Here is an 18,507-nt window from a genome sequence, read left to right as displayed (position 1 = left end):
CCACAACCCCAACAACCTCACCCAAGGAGCATGCCCGGCAACACCGGCAATAACTCAGGAGGTCGCAGGTGCGATTCCAGGCTCCTCCGTGTTAAATGTCTAAGTGTCCTTAGGCAAGACACTGAATCCCTGATGGTGCCATCGGTGTGTGTGTGTGTGTGTCAATGGGTAAGTGCGAAGCACATTGTAAAGCGCTTTTGGAGGTCTTCATTGAGTTGAAAAGCGCTATATGAATGCTTGTACTGTAATGAATTGAAATGGCCGCTAAAACCCAAATAATCGTTACGGCCAAATTCCTTAGCTATGGTAACAATGTGTGTGCCTTCATCAACTTCTCAAACTTTGTTTCCATGGTTATTTTCTTTCTTCTCCATTTGGAATTGCTGCAAGTCTTTAGACCCATGGCTGAAAAAAAATCAATCTTCTTCTAACTGACTTAAATTGTATGTTTACAAATTGCAATATTTTGTAATTGTAATATAAATAAAACTAGACGACAAGACTTGTCTTCTTTCTGCATCTTTTCATTCAGTTCATTTTTTGTATTATTTCAATAAATATATTAAATCAAAATCAGATAAAAGTGACTTAATGGATGGGCACTAACATAGACAAAAGAAAAAGATGTCATATTTTGTATTTTCAGTAGAAATTTGCCTTGAATTTGGAGATTTGAAGTTAGTGGAGTCCGTAAGGGTTCTTGTCTTGTCTCACTTTTATGTTTGGTTCCATTAAGACAACCGGTAAGTTAGTTTGCCAACATGTTCTGCATCGTCTTCAGGTTTTGTTCAGTTCGAGCTAGTTAGTGTCCTTGCAATAGATTTCATGGTCTCTTCATAATTCTGTCCACGTGTGGGAATGTTTGTAGCGCCATCTTTTCATGTTTCGTTCCGTTAGAACTAGTTGGTGTTGGAACATAATTGTGTTCTATCCGCAGGACAGTACATTCCCTGTTTCCTCTTCCTTTCGTGTTTAGTTCAGTTACAACTAGCATTCCAACCTATCCAATGTCTTCTTCCTTTTATATTTTGCTCATTTCGATCCGATTAGTGATTGAAGATGATGTAGCAGTAATCATGTATTAGAGCCTGTGATCGAGTAGCTAAGTTCCTTGTAAATTTCATTGTTCTGTACCTGTACACTATCCACTATGATTCCTTTTTTGTAAAAAAAAATTAAAAAAAATCATATTCTATAATCGTATTTTGAGTCTCCATTCCTGGGATCCAATTCTGTGGCCACCTGACATAAACAGCATTATGACACTATAAGGTTGTGATAATGGGGCCATTACTCGTGTTGTCATCTCCATTGTTGAGGTTTCCTTAAGCGTTTTTTATCTCGTTTCCTTTTTCCAGCTGTCCTTGCTCTGTTCCAGCAACCAGACGCCCATCCCGCAACACACATCCTGACTACAAATGTCACAATATTACATAACCAGAACCCAAGAAAATCTGGAACACAACTGGTCAACAGCATTTACTTTATGAAAGTCAGTTCACTGTCAAGGACAAACAAGGTCAGAATAGTCATTAAAGTTAAAAAAACAGAGTGGTCCAAAACTATTTGTGTTGAATTAAAAAAAATGAAATTAGAATTGAATTAATTAGAAAAATAATTAATTTGTAATGAATTATTAACCAAAACTGAGTCTCAATAACAGTGATTCTTTTAAAGGTATTGAACTAAGGAATTTGCTTTTATTTAAAAAAAGAATTACATTTTGCCCATTTTTTTAAATCTAATGATTTTCTGTTTGAGCGCACAGAAATTGAAATTAAAACATTTTGTGTTAATTTAATTGCCAAAATTAAAATATATGAAAAGGTGCACTAACAAGAATAAAAAAGGACATTTTCTGCCCAAAAATCCATTAAGTGCCAAAAACCTTTTAGACGAAATTTGCAATTATTTCATGTGTGGATAGCAAAAAGCTAATGACTTAGAAGGGTTTTTTTCATATTACAGAAAAATATTTCTATTTGTGTCAAAGTTGAACCATTTCCTAACTAAAACAGACCAACATTGATTTTTCTGCTCTAAATTCCACTGAGTGCCAAAGATGGATTTTACGTCATCTCCAAACATTTTTTGAGTGTGGATAGGACAAAATGTATGTGACGAAAACAAGCTGAACATAATCATTTTATTTTTTGAAAAGCATTTATTCCAGCTCTTAAATTCAAAGACTAATTTGTATGTCATTTCCAATTTATGTGCACGCTGATAGCACAAAGTTAAATGGACCAACCATCCAACCATACACAACACAAGAAAACATCCAGTTCTTAAATCAACTCAGTGCCAAAGATGTATATTTACAGTTTTTGTTGTGGCTAAACTGATAGATAAAAAAATAAAAGATTTTTGCTGTTTAAAAAAATGGTCCAGAAAATTCTAAGATGCTTGCCACTTGTACTCAAGTTGTATTTACATGTAAAGAAGTCTGGGAAAGTTTCCTGAAAAGCAAATCTAAACTGTGTTGGGGTTTTAGAGCGGTCCTACGTCTTCGTGTCCGTTGGACTCGTAAGTCTTCCTGGTGCTCTTCCTGTTGCACTTCCACGGCAGCGGAAGATGACCTTTGTACAAATTCCAAACTAAAAGCGCTACAAGTGCAACAGTCAACAACCCAACAACCACTTGCAGCCCCACTGGCGAAGGGTCGTCCTTCTGGGCCTGGGGGTCCCGGGCCCGGCCTTTGAGGGCCAGCTTGTATTTTACAACGTCGGCGGCGTGGCGCTCGTATCGGGAAGGCTCCAGCGCCACGCAACGGTAGAGGCCGGCGTCCGATTCCGAGGCGTTGAGGATGAGGAGGCCGTCCGGAAAAATTTGATGCCGATGCAAGGGAGACAAAATGGCGCCGTCGTGCTCCCAACGGCTCGTGGCCCGGTTGGACGGCGGGGGGCAGACCAGTTTTACACTGCCGCCGGGGGAGAAGAATTGGGGAACTACAGGTGGAGGGGCTGAGAAAAAAAAGATGAACTTAAAGGGCCCAGTGTGAATGGTATAATTATTTACTTCATTACAATAAAGGACTAGTGATTTAAATCATAAACAAAAACACGTGTACTATTGTTAGACGAGGCCTTTCAGATATTGGATAGAAGACTTGAGCTGACTAGCTAAGTTGCTGTGACCGGTCCTTGCTTTGCGTATTCCCTTCTAAAAGCACTCTTGCACACATTATCCAGTTTGAACTAGTTAAGACCATTGGGTTTCACATTGGGACAGTGGTGAGACTGAGTCACCCCCTATCCTCCAGCGTGGGTACATTGGCCGAGACAGTATAAGGCAGCCCTTCTTCCGGGTCATGCTAAGAAAAGCTCCACAGCTGTGTATTCAATGTTTCTCGCATCCAGTTAATAGTTAAACGAGAATATGTAGTCTCGTGGTTGGCAAGCATTTAGATAAAAGAAATGGGCTGAGGTTCAGGCCGAACCTTACAATATCTCATAAACATGAGATTTTCTTTTCACCAACTTTCACATTTTTTCCACCGTTTCCATCTCTAGTAACTCATGATACACTCAGCTCAATGCTATAGTTCTTGTTCCAAGCTTGATTTACATGGCACAGCTTTATCCTTCAGTGTCACTCAGTTTCCATAGCTGGTCAATTCAAGCAAAAGTCTCTTGAGTTCTGTGATTCAGGCATCCGGTGCTTTACTCCACTGTTCTTAAGCCATTCATGTTAGCCTCTTAGTCGCAGGCAGTGGCTTGTCACTAGCCGCTTTTGCTCCTGCTTTCATTGCCACCCGCCTTCCACAGCCGAATGTCACTGATGTCGTTGATTCAGGAATTTCCCACTTTTTTACCAGTTTCCTGCTCAAGCCAGTCATTTTATATCCCCTAAACTGCAGGCGTTACCTGGCCGCTGTTGTTATTGTTAGCTGCACCCGCTTAGTCCTTCAGTGTCACTTGCCTTCCACAGATGACCATGCAAGCAAACAACGCAAAGTTTCATGATTCAGGCATCTGGTAATTGTCATCTTTGACTTTTCCAATGTTTCCTTCCCTAGCCCCTCATGTTGCCGAGTACAGTCATTCTGGGTTCTGAGACTTGACAAATTCTTCTGTAATGAAAACTAGCGTTGTCATCTTCCTGGCTGAAAAGTAGCATCATCTTCCTTCTAGCTCAGGAACTAGCGTCATCTTATACACAGAAAATTAGTTTTTCTTATAATACCTCAAAACTAAGAGGCAGCACCGTGTGGTCTGGTGCTGTGCTATGAATTGTTACAAAGAACAAATATTCAACAAAGTATTCAAAAAAAATAAGGGGATTCATTTGTGAATCTTATAATAATATTTTTCTGAAAAGGACTTGTCCCCAACTCACCAGCTTTTGGACAGAGGGCTGCGTTTCCGTCCTTGACACTCTGAATCAGTTCCCTAAAGCAGAGAATTTCAGTTACATTATGCCCATACATTATCATATCAAATACGAGCTCATACCTTCGGATGCTAGCAATAGCGACGCAAGCGCTAGCGTTCTCATCCCACCCGCAGTAAGGATCTCGAGATAGGACGCAGTCTGTGCAGGACGAAGATCTTCCGCAGGTGGCGAGCGGAACCTGCGCTGCTCCGTAGTCGGAGCCGGCATAGAGATGACCCTGGAAATCCGTGGAACCGTGGTAACGTACCTCAATTAATGTAAAGCAGAATAGAATAAAAGCATTTCTTTACCGTGACGGCGGAAAAGCGAAGGATCTTGATGGCCTCGGGCTTTTTGAAGAGCTCAACTTGTTCGATGATGAACATCTCGCCATCGTAATTGATGGCTTTCAGGATGGAACCGTCACCTGGGGACAAAAACGTATACAAGGGATATTAAAGACTTGTTTGGTCAATCATTTCAGAATACAGTATTCAAAGGAAGACGATTTGAAGTTCAAGACTAATTTGAAAATAAACTTTATCAACTGTTCCCGTGGGCGACAGAGCGGCTGGGTGGTTAGCGCGCAGATGCTAGGTTAATGGTTCGATTCTATCTATCGCAGCCTCCCTGTGCGAAGTTTCCATGTTCTCTTAGTGCCTGCGTGGTTTTCCTATGGGCACTGTGGTTTCTTCCCACATGCAAGTCAGGTTAATTGGCCGGTTCAAATTTTCCCTAAGTATGAACGAGTGAGTGAGTTGTCTCTGTGTGCACTGCGACAGGATGGCAAACAGTTCAGGGTGTTTCCTGCCCACCGCACAAAAACAACTGAGATAGGCTCCAGCACCCACGTGACCCTAGTGGGGATAAGCGCAACAAAAATCGATGGCTAGTTGGATGGAACTGTTCCCGTCTTTATGGCCCCAGTGGTGTCATAGCCAAGGGAAATTCAATATGTACAGGACTTCGTGTGCGGTCCCTTCTCAAAGTTTCTTCATTTTCCTCATGTTGAAGTTTTTGAGTTTTTCCTTGCCTTCATGAAAGTTTAGATGAGGAGATGGTGTAATAATACTAGTAGTCTGTACAGCCCTTCGAGACTCCTTGTGATTAAGGTCCATACAAATAAACATGACTTAAATAGATCATAGATTATTAATAATAAATTATTATTAATAAGTGCATTGTATATCTATTTTTTCATCAATTGTTTTTCTTTTTTAATATTTTGAGCATATCATACAAATAATTTATTATAAATATGGATAAATTGTTATATTATTCGTAGAAGTATATAATAATTTTTAGATGACTGGATTTATATAAATGATATACATTATAAATCCTGGTACATTACAAATGATCTATTATTACTCTTAGTTGTCCTAGATTATACATTTTATTTTTTCACCTTTATTTCCTAATGCCCAATTATGTATAATTTTCTACTAAATACTCGACAATTGCTAAACTATTAAAAGGTTTTTTTCCGCATTTTTCTTAAATCATTTCTTATTAAGTGAATATGGTGCCCTCACCCGTTCCAATAAACATGACGTGATATCGGCATCCATCTGCCGCAGTCACTTGGTCTACAACGATACACGTAAAGGCAGGACCCCTTCTTTCCAAGACAGGCTTCTCGCCGATAGGCTGAACGGCATCATCCATGAGTGGTCGATCTTTGATGAAATGGAGGGTTTGGTCCGGGAGGTCCTGAGACGGAGTTTGGCACTGAGGGGAAAATCAAATGCACCACTTACGCGATTATTTTTCCACCATAGAAGAAGACGTCAGTGTAACATATTTTCCGGCCTGAAAACCTGAAATTGAGCAGTCATTTGAAAGTGCGGCTTATAACAAGGTGCGCCTTATATACCGCAAAATACCGTGGATACGATTGAAAGTGCATACGTTACTTAAAGTTTGGTGTTGCTGAGAAATTCTATTCATTGATGAAAGTTTGAAGGGTGAAATTTTTATTCTTCAAATAAAAATCATATATTTCTAACCTTCTTAATGTCTCTAATTTACTCTCCATTTAATTTTGCAACTCATTTGATTAATAAAAAAGGGTGACTTCTCATGGAACAAACGCTATTGTGTTGGTGACCCTAAACTTTTGAATTCTAGTCTACGTGTGTGTTACTATGCAGTACAAGTTTTAAGGTACACCACTGTATTTGTGCTAGTATTGATCATTTAAAAATCATTGCTTATCAAAATCACAAAACAGGAATCAAACCCGGGTTGCGGCGTTGACAGCACTGACACAGTAACAGTGATACATATGACATAGGAAAAAGGTATTAGATTTTATTTCATCACGCTATTTTTACTCACTGTGCCAAAAACAAATGTTTGTGAATGAAGAAAACAGGTACAGAATTTGTTCGCTAGTTGTGCTTTTTTAGCCCTTATTTATATCTTTCAGGACAACTTTTAGTTTTGCTCATTCTCTAACATTCATATCTGGCAATGTGAATAAAAATAGTGTGATAAAGCGATAAAATCGAATGCCTTTTTGTATGTCATATGTATCACGGTCAGGTTTCGGCACTCTCACCTCCATGACCCGGGATCGGTTCCCTTTGCATACAATGTTTTGTGATTTTTATTGCACTAATACATACCGTAAGTGAATACACAAATATACAAGGCAGCACTTACTGTAGTTTTAGTTCCATGCGCATTGTGTATGAAAAATATATGACAAGGGATTATTTTTTTTTAAAGGTGCGCTTAATAATCAGGCGCACTTTATAGTACAGAAGATACGGTACTCACCGATCCGGGACGAGGATCGGGAACCTCGCCGCTATACGCCACCCAAATAAAGGATGTTTCCACGGAAACCAGCGTCTTGAATTGTCCCTCAGCGAACACTCGGTTTATGTCGGAGATGTTGTAAGCGCACACCGCAGACACGTCCGACGTGTCTCTGAAGAAAATAAATACAGGCAGTGAGAGAATTGAGAGCCTTCCAGTTAGGGATGCACATTATAAATAGGAAAACTAATCCCACTTGATATGAATGAGTGATCGATTTTTCTTGGCCAAGGCGTGTGAGACATTAAGTTTGGTAGCAGGGTTACAACGTCCCCAACTTTAATGGGAAATATTGGATTGTCGATTGCCATTATTTTAATGAAACGGGGAAAAGTACTTTAACTGAGACTAAGGGTGCACAACAATTATCGGGTCGATAGTTATAATCGATACCAGTCACAGTTATCAGGCTGATAGCGTAAAAAAAGATACTTGAATAAACAAATGACACCACCTGATAATACTCAATTAGCTGACACCACTTACAGTATTATAAAGAATGGAAGCATTTCTGTTCCGCAGAATATATTTGGATTTTGTATAGAAGTACAACTTGGTCGTGTCTCCTCTGTATCTCTTCATAATATATAAGAGGCAACGTGGAGTTCTGCTATAATCAGTGACAGGTCAGGATGAGTGATAGTTTTGTTTTTAGAATATTTTGGTACTGGAGAGCTCCTCCATTATCAGTTGCACGTTAGGACGGCTGATGGTTTTGTTTAGAAGTTTTACATTTTTTTCTAGGGAAGTAGAAGCACAACTTAGTTGTGTCTGCTTTCCACTTTTTTCTAATGTGCGTAAGGCACTGCAGAACTTTGCAAGCTAGGGCTGCTGTGATTGCATGGGCTTCTAACTTTGGCCAGAGTTTTATTTTCAGGGTATTTGAATTTTTCTGAGGGCAGCACGGTAGCGCAGTGGTTAGCGCATGTGCAGCACAGTTTTGAGGTCATGAGATCGGACCTTCCTGTGTGGAGTTTGCATGTTCTCCCCGTGCATGCGTGTGTTTCTTACGGGCACTCCGGTTTCCTCCCACATTCCAGAAACATGCATGTCAGGTTAATTGGCGGCTTCAAATTGTCCCTAGGTGTGAATGAGCGAGCGAATTGTCTGTCCCTGTGTGCCCTGCGACTTGCTGGCAACCGGATCAGGGTGACCCCTGTCCACTGCCCGAAGATAGCTGGGATGGGCTCCAGCACCCCCGCGACCCTACTGAGGATAAGCGGTGCAGATAATGGATGGATGGATTTTTCTGTAGAAGCAGGCGCATAATTTGGTTCTGTCTCCTCACTACCACTTTTGAATGTGTGTGAAGTGCTGGACAGCTTGGCCATTGTTAGTTGCATGTAAGCATTACTGATGGATTTGTTTTTAAAATATTTACTTGATTTATAGAAGTACAACTTGGTTGTGTCTCCTCTCTACCTCATCTCAATGTGTGTGAGGCACTGGAAAGCTGGGCCATAAACAGTCGAAAGGTTTAGGCTGTTGTAACTGGATGGACTTCTCCACTTTAGTCAGTCCATTAAGTTTTATTTTTCAGAATATTTAGATTTTTTTTTTATAAAAGTAGAAGCACAACCTGGTCATGTCTCCACTCTACCCCTTCTTATTAGGCGTGAATAACTCGAGAGCTTGGCCGGTATCAGTTGAATGTTAAGATGACTGATGGTTCTGATTTTAGAATATTTACATTTTTTCCCGTAAAAGTAGAAGCACAACTTGTTCGTGTCTCCTTTCTCTCCCTTCATAATATACAAGAGGCAACATAGACCTCTGCTACAATCAGTGACATGTCAGGATGAGTGATAGTTTTGTTTTTAGAATATTTTGGCACAGGAGAGCTTGGCCATTATCAGTTGCACGTCAGGACAACTGAAAAGGTTATTGGTATCTGTCTCCAGAAGGATTTCATTGGTTATCAGCATGAGTAGTAAAATAACCAGTTATTGTGCTTTCCTATACACTCTTAGAAACTACTGTAATAGCAATTCATTTTTGATCATTTTACATCATTTTTTTTCCCTCAAATAATTATCTGTGAAACACAGTACAGAAGTAGTGATTAATCGCAATTAATTATGAAATGTATTTGAATAATTGAATAAGGGCTTTGTGTTTGTTTAGGCAATTATCTTCACATTAAAGTTGATGTTGAGGACGAGCAGATTCAAAGTGTCCACTGACCTACAAAGTTTCTGTTTATCTGTATTGCTATCAGTCTACAGCATCAGGAATTTATTTGTAATAGGTAAATAAAAAACAGTTCTTGTGCATCCTTGGTTCCAGTAAATGCAGATTTGACTTAAAATGAATAAAACGTACGATTGTGGAGTGAAGATGGCGTAGAACAAACAATGTTGCCAGGGCTTTTGAGGGTCACACCAGCGATAAGTATTCTGGATCACGTTGGGCAGCTGGGAGCCCATAACAGGACATTCCAGTCTAGCTTTTAGAAAGGACGTCCACTTTCTCTGCAAGGTCCTGCGACCTCCTGTGTCGGCCTGGGGGAACAATCTTTATCGTTAGACGAGTTTTTCTTTTTTTTTGTATCAACTGCACAAATTAAAAAAAAAAGATGATATTAGCAGAGGTGGAAATATGGTAGGGCAACAGTCAACAGCACAAACCTTGCTTGAAAGTTTTGTTATAAAACTGACCTGAGAAACCTGAATAACCAAAATGTTCTGGACATTTGAATTGTCCAAATTTGGTGTTGTTGATGAGATTGGTGTTCCTGATACAGATGATAAAAGTGTATTTTTGAACCAATGTTTTAAGGTGGGAGGAAGAGAACAAAAAAAATTAAGAGTCTTTTTAAAATGTTTGTTAGAGATGGAAATTAATCTTTAGTGGCATCTTGCATTCCTCTTTTTTGTAAAATCAAATAATCTAAGGGTTTTGTCCCCCCCCCCCCCAAAAAAAAAAATTATAACCATAAACTTGTTATTAACTGGCACATTTGCAAAAACTTACGGATTTGGGACAAATACACATTGAATATATTCTTAAATGGCAAGTTTGCAGGAAAATATCCATAATGATCAAGAAACTCAAAAACAATTTATTTTTTAAGAAGTAGCAACCTGGCAATAAAACAGTAATTTATGAGGAAATTTACAGATTATTGCTACGTCGTGAAATGCTAAATGTACTTCGGGAAAAATTCACAAATGTACAAAAAAAGTTGCTCAAATTATGACAACAAATTTCCAGGTAAAAAAGAGAAAGTTGTAAAATTTTAATAAAACGAGCCAAATGAATTTTTAAAAAATTTCCTATAAAGTTAGAGAAAAAAAATGCAGATTTTCAAGATTCTAAAGAGAAAATCTATTTGTGAAAAATCCACCAAATTTATGAGATAAAAATTTGGGACTTTTTGCCTCTAAATTGGAATAATAACACCAATTGACTGGAAAACATTTGCTGAAGTTTAGACAAGAAGAAATTGCAAATTTAAAAAAATAAGTGAAAAAAAATATAGGAAAAACTGAAATAATTTTTGAGTGGAAAACTTGCAGCCTAACCTCAAATAATCAAGAGAAAAAAATAGAGATTAACAAAATGTTTAAAATACAATTGTCTCATAAAAAACTTTAAAGACAAAAGATACAAGATATAATACAGAAAAATATATATTATTAGAATGTACATAGATAAATTTGGGAAAAAAGACAGATGTTATAGAAAAATATTATGCAAGATTATAAAGAGGAAAATTATTTGTGAAAAATACATACAATTTACGAGACTAAACTATGACTTTTGCTTCATTAAAAATTGTACATTTGAGGAAAAAACATCACATGTCAACAAAAAAGAAATACTTCAAAGAGTATATTTTAAAAATTAATTAAAAAAGAAATGAGAAAAAAATAGAAAGCTATTTTCTTTCCCAAAAAATAATTAAGATTAAAAAAGAAATGGAGATTTGTAAATAACAAAAGGTGAAAAGAATTAAAACTAATAAACTAGCTCAGATAAACGCCACAGTTGCAAATAAAACTGTGTTCTTCATCTTTTTGCCTTGCTGAATGAATTTTAAAGAAATAAACTGCAATTTCTCATCTCTTTCCACTTTTCAGAAATTGAAAGTAACAACAGGAAACCAAAAGTTTAAAACTTTTTTTTCTCCAATTCACCTTGCAAACACGAGCAACACGGGAAACCACCACCGCCTTCTTGTAACAGTCGTACTCTACGGCCGTCTCGCTGAAAAACAAGTACACTTTGTTGTCGTCGACGCTGCCCTGTTGGCTCGACGGCATCTCCACCAGGGACACAAATTTCGGCTCTAGCGTATATAAAAAAAAAATATATTTGAACCAGCAGCAATATTTTGTCACTGAAAACGTTTCTGTTGAAAATGAGCATAAGAGTGTTTTGGTTCCACCAAAAAAACAAAACGAGGCTTCCGAAAGAACAATGTTGTGATGAAGTCACGTTTAAGGTGAGGCGAGACGTTCAGACCTGCCTGTCACTCGGGGGCAGAGTTGGTGTAAGACACATCTGCTTTTTTGACCATGATTGCACACAGGGAAAGGAAAAAATGAAGGTTGAAACGGGAGCTTGGACATCTTTTTACCAACTTGACATTTACTCACAAGGTGGCGTGTCTCTCTGCTTCCACATTTTTGTTAGTTACTAGCTGGACTTCGACAAATGTTTGGCTAAGGTTTACATTACACTAATTGTCTTCTTTTCTTTTGCTCTTGAAAACTAAGAATGAGAACATCTCTAAAACAGGAATTCTGGCATTTTTTATTAATAAAACATTCTTTCAGAAGTTGGTATGTCCCTCTGCTTGTTAGCCACTAGCTGGACTTTGGCTAATATTTATATGCTAATGCTACAGAGCTGAATTACTAAAGATCAGCAATTTTAATTTGTAAATACGTGCTTTGTTTGGTACAGTACCTGTAGTACCTGAAGTTTTTCTTAGCCGCTAGGGCAAATATTTACATGCTATCAAAACACAGCTATCGACAGTCCAGAAGTTTTAATTAATCATTACGTATTTTGTGTGTAAAAATGTCTCCTCGGTTCAGTTGGCCTGTTAGCTGCTAGTGAGTCTTTGGGTAATGTTGACATGCTAAATCGTCAGAGCGTGCCATCTATGGTCCAGTAGTTTTAATTCATAAACACATATTTCTGTCTGAGTCTGTTCCTCTCTGATGTTTTTATTAACTGCTAGCCGGATTTGGCTATTGTTTTCTTGCTAACACATCGGAGCTAACTTTTGAACATTCGTAAACACTTAATTTATGTGAAGTTTCAGTCAATTTGTTAGCCAATAGTATTTAAACTTTAGTCAAAATTTAAATTTGTGAACACAAACTGCGTGAACGTCATTCAGCCATTCGTCATTGAAGGTTTTGTTAGCTGCAAGCCTTTGGCTAATGTTTATATACTAACATTAACAAAATAACTTACGACAGTTTATTTCATAAATATTTGTAGGCATTCAGCCCGTTTGTCCCCTAATATTTTGTTAGTCCCTCGTCGGACTTTGGCTACTGTTTAAATAACAACGCTACAGAACTAACTCAATAAAGTCTATCTATCTATCTATCTATCTATCTATCTACCCTGGTGACCGACAGCAAGACAAACATATACAATAACAAAGAAAATAAAAGCGAAAAAAAAAATTAGCAAAAAAACAAACACAAAAATTTTTTGGACCATGGCCAACCCAGTTGCCCAAACACCCAAACAAGTTAGGCACCTCGGCACCTAAGTTGGTCATGCTTTCGAACCTCCAGATGAAATGGGACAACAAAAAGTGGACAAGTCACTCGGGTCAGGGTGACACAACACACTCTTTTGTTCAACAGCAGGGCCCGACAGCTTTTACTGGTTTACCCCTGCCGCATCATACGGGTGCCCAGCCCATCCTTAAGAACGCGTCCACAATCCGACTATCCTTTCACAACATCTCTCCACTCCTTCCTATCACCAACAAGAGCTCTAGCTTCCATTAAATTTAGACCTCTTTCCTGCAGTGCACTCATAACACAATCCATCCACGTCAATCGCGGCCTTCCTCTTGGTCTCCTTCCATTGACCACTGCTCCTCTTCAACATTTGCTCCTCATCCATCCTCTCCATTAGGTCGGCAGTAGCTCAGGAGGTAGAGCGATCGTTTTAGGATTAAGGGATCCCAGTTCGAATCCCGGCTTGTCCGTGTTACATGCCGAAGTGTCCTTGGGTAAGTCACTGAACCCCCAATACCCCCGATAAGCAGGTTAGCGCTTTACATGGCTGCACAGATCACGGCCGCTATTGGGAAATGTGAAGCACAATGTAAAGCGCTTTGGGAAGTCATTGACTTGAAAAGCGCCATATAAATGCAGATCATTTCATTTCATTTCATTTCATTTCCATTTGTCCAAACCAACCGAGTACTCTCTTATCAACACGCTTGCTCAGTTCCACGACTACTCCAGTTCTGTCCCTCACAATTTCATTTCTCAATCTATCCAATCTTGTCACTTCTAACATACTCCTCAAACACCTCATCTCAAAAACATTCAATTTCCTTCTTAAATCTGCGTTCAAGCTCCAAGTCTCCATACAACACAGTCGGCACAATCACACTCTCATACAGTCCCCTCTTAACATCCATCATCATCCTCTTGTTGCTCATCACTCTCCTCAGAGCACCCAAAACCTAGCTTCCTTGATTCACTCTGTGCAATACCTCGCACTCCATTCCACCAACTGCAGCCACATCACAACCCAAGTACCTAAAGCTTTCAACTTCTTCCAGCACCTGTCCATGCAACCTGATTTCCAACGTCATGCCCACTCCATCATGTGAACACTTCATCACCTTACTCTTCCCAACATTGACACATAACTTACGCTTATCACATACTCTTCCAAACTCCGTTACTAACCTTCTCAATGTTTCCTCAGAATCAGCCACAAGCGCTGTGTCATCTGCAAACAACAACTGACTTACCTGCCACACTGTTCCACTGTTGTCCATCATCTCTACACCTCTGCCAAATACTCTTGCATTCACCTCTCTCACCACACCATCCATGTACACATTAAACAGCCATGGTGACATCACACACCCCTGTCTCACACCAGTCAACACTCACTTGTCTCACTCCCTACTCTTACACATGCTCTGCTTTCATTTAAAAACTCTTCAATGCTTCCAACAACTTTTCACCCACTCTATACATCACCATCACTTGCCACAACGCCTCTCTATCAACTCTGTCATACGCCTTTTCCAAGTCCATGAAAGCCAAATAAACCTCCTTACCTTTTGCAAAATGTTTCTCACACACCTGTCGTACTGCAAACACCTGGTCCACACATCCTCTTCCTTTCCACTCTGCTCTTCCATCACCACCTCATTCGTTCTTTCTCTCACTCTCTTAATCAAGACTCTTCCATACAGCTTACCCGGCACAGAAAACAAACTGATACCTCTCGAATCGCTACATTCTATACTCATCACCTTTACCCTTATACAATGGCACCACACATGCACTATACCAATCAACAGGAACCACACCACTTAAAAAGCATTCATTCAACAAGCGTACTAACCAGTTAATCATAGCTGTGCCACCTATTTTCAGGCATTCAGCAGTACAACCATCCAACCCAGGCGCCTTTCCCTCCCATGTTTCCACAGGCTTCACATTCAAATCACCCAACACGGGCATTCTCTCCATACCATCAATCGCCTCGACTCTTACTTCTATCCCATCCTCCACATTTAGCAACTCCCCAAATAATCTGCCCATCTCGTCCTGACTGCACTACCGCTAACCAGCAATCTACCATCCTTATATTTCACTTTCTCTTTCTTTCAAGACTCACTGTTTCTTACTCTTTTCACTTCTTTCCAGAACACTTTTCTCCTTTCCTCAAAGTTCACTCCTATCTTTCGACACCATTCATCATTTGCTTTCCTTTTCGCTGCTTCCACTGCCGCTTTTACCAACCTTTTCTTCATTTTATATCTTTCATACGCATCGCCACTCTTGTCTTGCAGCCATTCCTCAAAGGCACGTTTCTTTTCTGTCACAGCCTCTGATACCTCATCATTCCAACATTCACTTCCTTTCCTAATACCTCAACCAACTTTTCACATTCCACACACTTCTTTTGCACTCCGCAACACTGCCTCTTTAAACCACTTTCATTCAATTTCCACACTCTCCATTTCTCTTCTACTAATCCGTTCATACTCTTCCCTTATCCTCTCTTTAAACTCCCTTTCCTTTTCTGCCTTATTCAACTGTGACATTTTCACCTCTGTCCTCACACTCTTCTTATAACTAGCCCTCCACGATCCATCCATTCTCAGTTTTCCTTCACATAAAAATGATCAGACATACCACTCATTTCACCTCTGTAAACATGCACATCCAACACTCTACTTAACATCTCTTTCCTTACCACTACATAATCCATCAGTGCTCTGTCCACCATCTTGCCACTATCCACTCTGACAAAGGTATACTTATTCCACTCCCTCTTTTTGGACAATGTATTTCCAATCACCAACTCATTTTCCACATATAACTCAATCAATTTCTTCCCACTCTCATTTCTTCCTGGTACTCCATATCTACCAAACACATTTTCAACCGTTTCATCACCCACTCTAGCATTAAGGTCACCTAGTATTACCACTTTCCACCCTTCTTTCGCACTTGCCACACATTCGGACAAGTCCTTCCAGAACTCCTCTATCTCCTCAGCGCTTCTTTCTGAACCAGGTCCATATGCACTTATAAACATCCATACTTCTACACCCTACTTCAACCTCACCCACATCAATCTGGGAGATATCTCTTTCCACTCCATCAGTTTTTCCTTTGCTTTCTCACTCACAAGCACAGCCACTCCTTCTCTAGCATATCCACCCGTAACTCCAGACCTTCTACCATACATACCTCCAAGCTGTAATTCACCCTTTCCTTTCATCTTTGTTTCACTCAAGGCTAACACATCAACCTTCCTTTTAGTCATCATCCTTCCAATCTCCTATTTCTTCCACTCAGTTGCTTTACTTCCACATCCTCTCACATTTAGTGACCCTATAACTAGGGTTTGCGAGACCTTTCGGTCTTCCGCCCCCCTTTCTTTGCCTTGCTGTCTTTTAGGGAGTAGAGATATAGAGGAGAGGATCCCCAGTCCCCTCGCTCCCTCCACTTTAGTCGCCTCTTACGACACACAGCGGACCACGGTGGGAGAATTATCTTACCTCTCACGAGGGGAGGGCCTCTCACCACAGGGAAAAAATAAAGTTGAGCTGTTTTAATTCTTGAAAATGTACTTTGTGTGTGACATTCAGTGCAGCTGCCCCCAAAGTTTTAGTTAGCTGATCGCCGGGTTTGGCTAATTTTTAAAGAGCTAGTATCTACAATCCAGGAGCTTTAAATAGTACTCATAGTTGACATGGAGTCTGTTTAACCCCAAGGTCGATTGGCTGACGCTAAACTATGTACGTTTAATTTACCAATATTATTTTACAATGGTGAATATGCAAGAATGACTTCATTGTTTTAATACACAGCGCCTACTACAGCATCATCATCTTCAATTCCTTACTGCTCCAGTTTTCTTCACTCTACTATCCCTGGCTTGAAATATGAAATGCCACCAAAATTAGGATTGATAATAATGTAGTGAACATTGTCTGCAATGAGATTACACATGATACTCAAGGATAAATACATAATAAAACTTCGAGAAAAGTAAGATAAAAAGGTTCACTTAAAAAACAGAAGAGCAAAATTGTACCATGTAGCAGCTACAAACTAATCTTCATCATAACTTTACTCAAATTTGCTCGAGTTATTTACATTGTCAATCTCTCACAAGTTTTACTTCTTACTTTAGCACTATGTTGTCCAACTGAACATTTTTAAGCATTTAAATACTGTTTTCTGAGAATTTAATAAATGAAAATCCTCAAATGAGCATCTAGTATTATGATATAATTTAATATAGAACTCTTTTAAGCAAATTAGATCAAAATAAATGATTCTTTTTGTTATTTTAGACATTTTTTTTTTTAAACTTTTTTTTGGTTCATTCTTAATCACCATTGAGCCAAGAGGTTTTGATCTCGGTGCGAATGGGAGGCGAGCTGCGCATCAGAACCAGTTCCGAGCCCAGGAAGTTCATGGAGGTGGCCGAGTACAGGTTGTCGTCTGTCAAAAAAAGAAAAAGAAAATAATAATAATAGAGGAGGTTTTTGGGTTAGCTGACACATATTTCGTTTCGCTAGGTTGTACTCACCGACCATGATGGAGGCGTGTCTTTGGAAGGGATTAAAAGGACATTTGCCTTTGCCGTCTTCGCCGGTCCTCTCTCGGGTCAGTTTTCCGTTAGCGTAGGACTGCAAGCAAAATAAAAAATAATTAAAAAAAAAACAAGAGTCAAATGGCCACGGAAATGAAATGCCGGTTGTCCGTCTCACCATGAAATCACACTCAGGATCGAAAGCGTTGGTCCCACAAACATAAATTCGCTCGTCCGTCATCTGGTGCAAGATCTTGATGTAGTTTTTGCACTCACTCTGTTTACAAACATAAAGCAGTTGTCAATCATACACTTAAATGTTATTAGAGTAATAACGGCCGAATATGACATCACAATTATCGGCCTGATAGGAAAAAAAGACCTGATAAGGAGTGAAGTGACACCACGCTACTGTTCAATCCACTAACAGTCCTTATTAAAAAGAATACAAGCATTTATGTTCCTTCTTAGAAAATATATATAGAGTTTCTTTAGAAGTAGAAATACAATTTGGTCGTGTTTCCTCTCTACCTCTTCATAATGTGCACAAGGCACTGGGGAGCTTGGCCAAGATAAAATTTGAAGCATTTATCATCCTTATTGTAATATATTTTGATTTTCTATTGAAGTAGGAGCATGGCTTGGTTGAGTCGCCTCTTAAACTCTTCATAAATGGCGCAAGGCACTTCAAAGCTCGCGCAAGATTCGAAGCTCATTAGAATGTGCTTCGATTTTCCATACAATTAGTAGTACAATTTGGTCATGTCTCATCTTTATTGTTTGGGGGAGGCACTTGAGAGCTCGGCCAAGATAAAATTATATGCATGTATTTACCCCAATAGTATACATTTTGATTGTCTATAGTAGTAGTAGTAACATAGCTTGGTCGTGTCTCCTCTTAAACTTTGTGCGATGTATCAGAAAGCTCAGCCCCGTTTCTAAGGATTTGAGTTTCTGTACAGATAGTAGCACAACGTGATTGTGCCTCCTCTCCACCTCTCTAATGTGTGATAGGCACCGTACAGC

The 18,507-nt window shown here is 39.3% G+C and overlaps 1 protein-coding gene across 7 annotated transcripts in view; it reads right to left on the bottom strand.

The window, feature by feature from the left end:
* Positions 1 to 2,253: 2,253 nt before the first annotated feature.
* The window catches only part of LOC148373272 (semaphorin-4E-like), a 29,875-nt gene continuing 13,621 nt past the window's right edge, over positions 2,254 to 18,507 (bottom strand). For all 7 annotated transcript variants that reach the window (XM_088340592.1, XM_088340440.1, XM_088340200.1 and 4 more), the window contains 11 exons: positions 17,660 to 17,758; positions 17,479 to 17,578; positions 17,283 to 17,390; positions 11,340 to 11,491; positions 9,523 to 9,701; positions 7,159 to 7,312; positions 5,910 to 6,105; positions 4,686 to 4,801; positions 4,455 to 4,612; positions 4,339 to 4,391; positions 2,254 to 2,963 (listed from right to left, as the gene is read on the bottom strand). In XM_088340592.1, the coding sequence (XP_088196718.1) occupies positions 2,491 to 2,963; positions 4,339 to 4,391; positions 4,455 to 4,612; positions 4,686 to 4,801; positions 5,910 to 6,105; positions 7,159 to 7,312; positions 9,523 to 9,701; positions 11,340 to 11,491; positions 17,283 to 17,390; positions 17,479 to 17,578; positions 17,660 to 17,758 (1,788 nt within the window). In that variant the 3' untranslated portion in view covers positions 2,254 to 2,490. The remainder of the gene's footprint in view (positions 2,964 to 4,338; positions 4,392 to 4,454; positions 4,613 to 4,685; positions 4,802 to 5,909; positions 6,106 to 7,158; positions 7,313 to 9,522; positions 9,702 to 11,339; positions 11,492 to 17,282; positions 17,391 to 17,478; positions 17,579 to 17,659; positions 17,759 to 18,507) is intronic.

This window comes from Urocampus carinirostris, chromosome 1, assembly GCF_059441175.1.
Source record: "Urocampus carinirostris isolate Australia breed hairy pipefish chromosome 1, RoL_Ucar_1.0, whole genome shotgun sequence".
NCBI classification, from domain to species: Eukaryota; Metazoa; Chordata; class Actinopteri; order Syngnathiformes; family Syngnathidae; genus Urocampus; species Urocampus carinirostris.
This window is presented reverse-complemented; position numbering and strand designations above follow the sequence as displayed.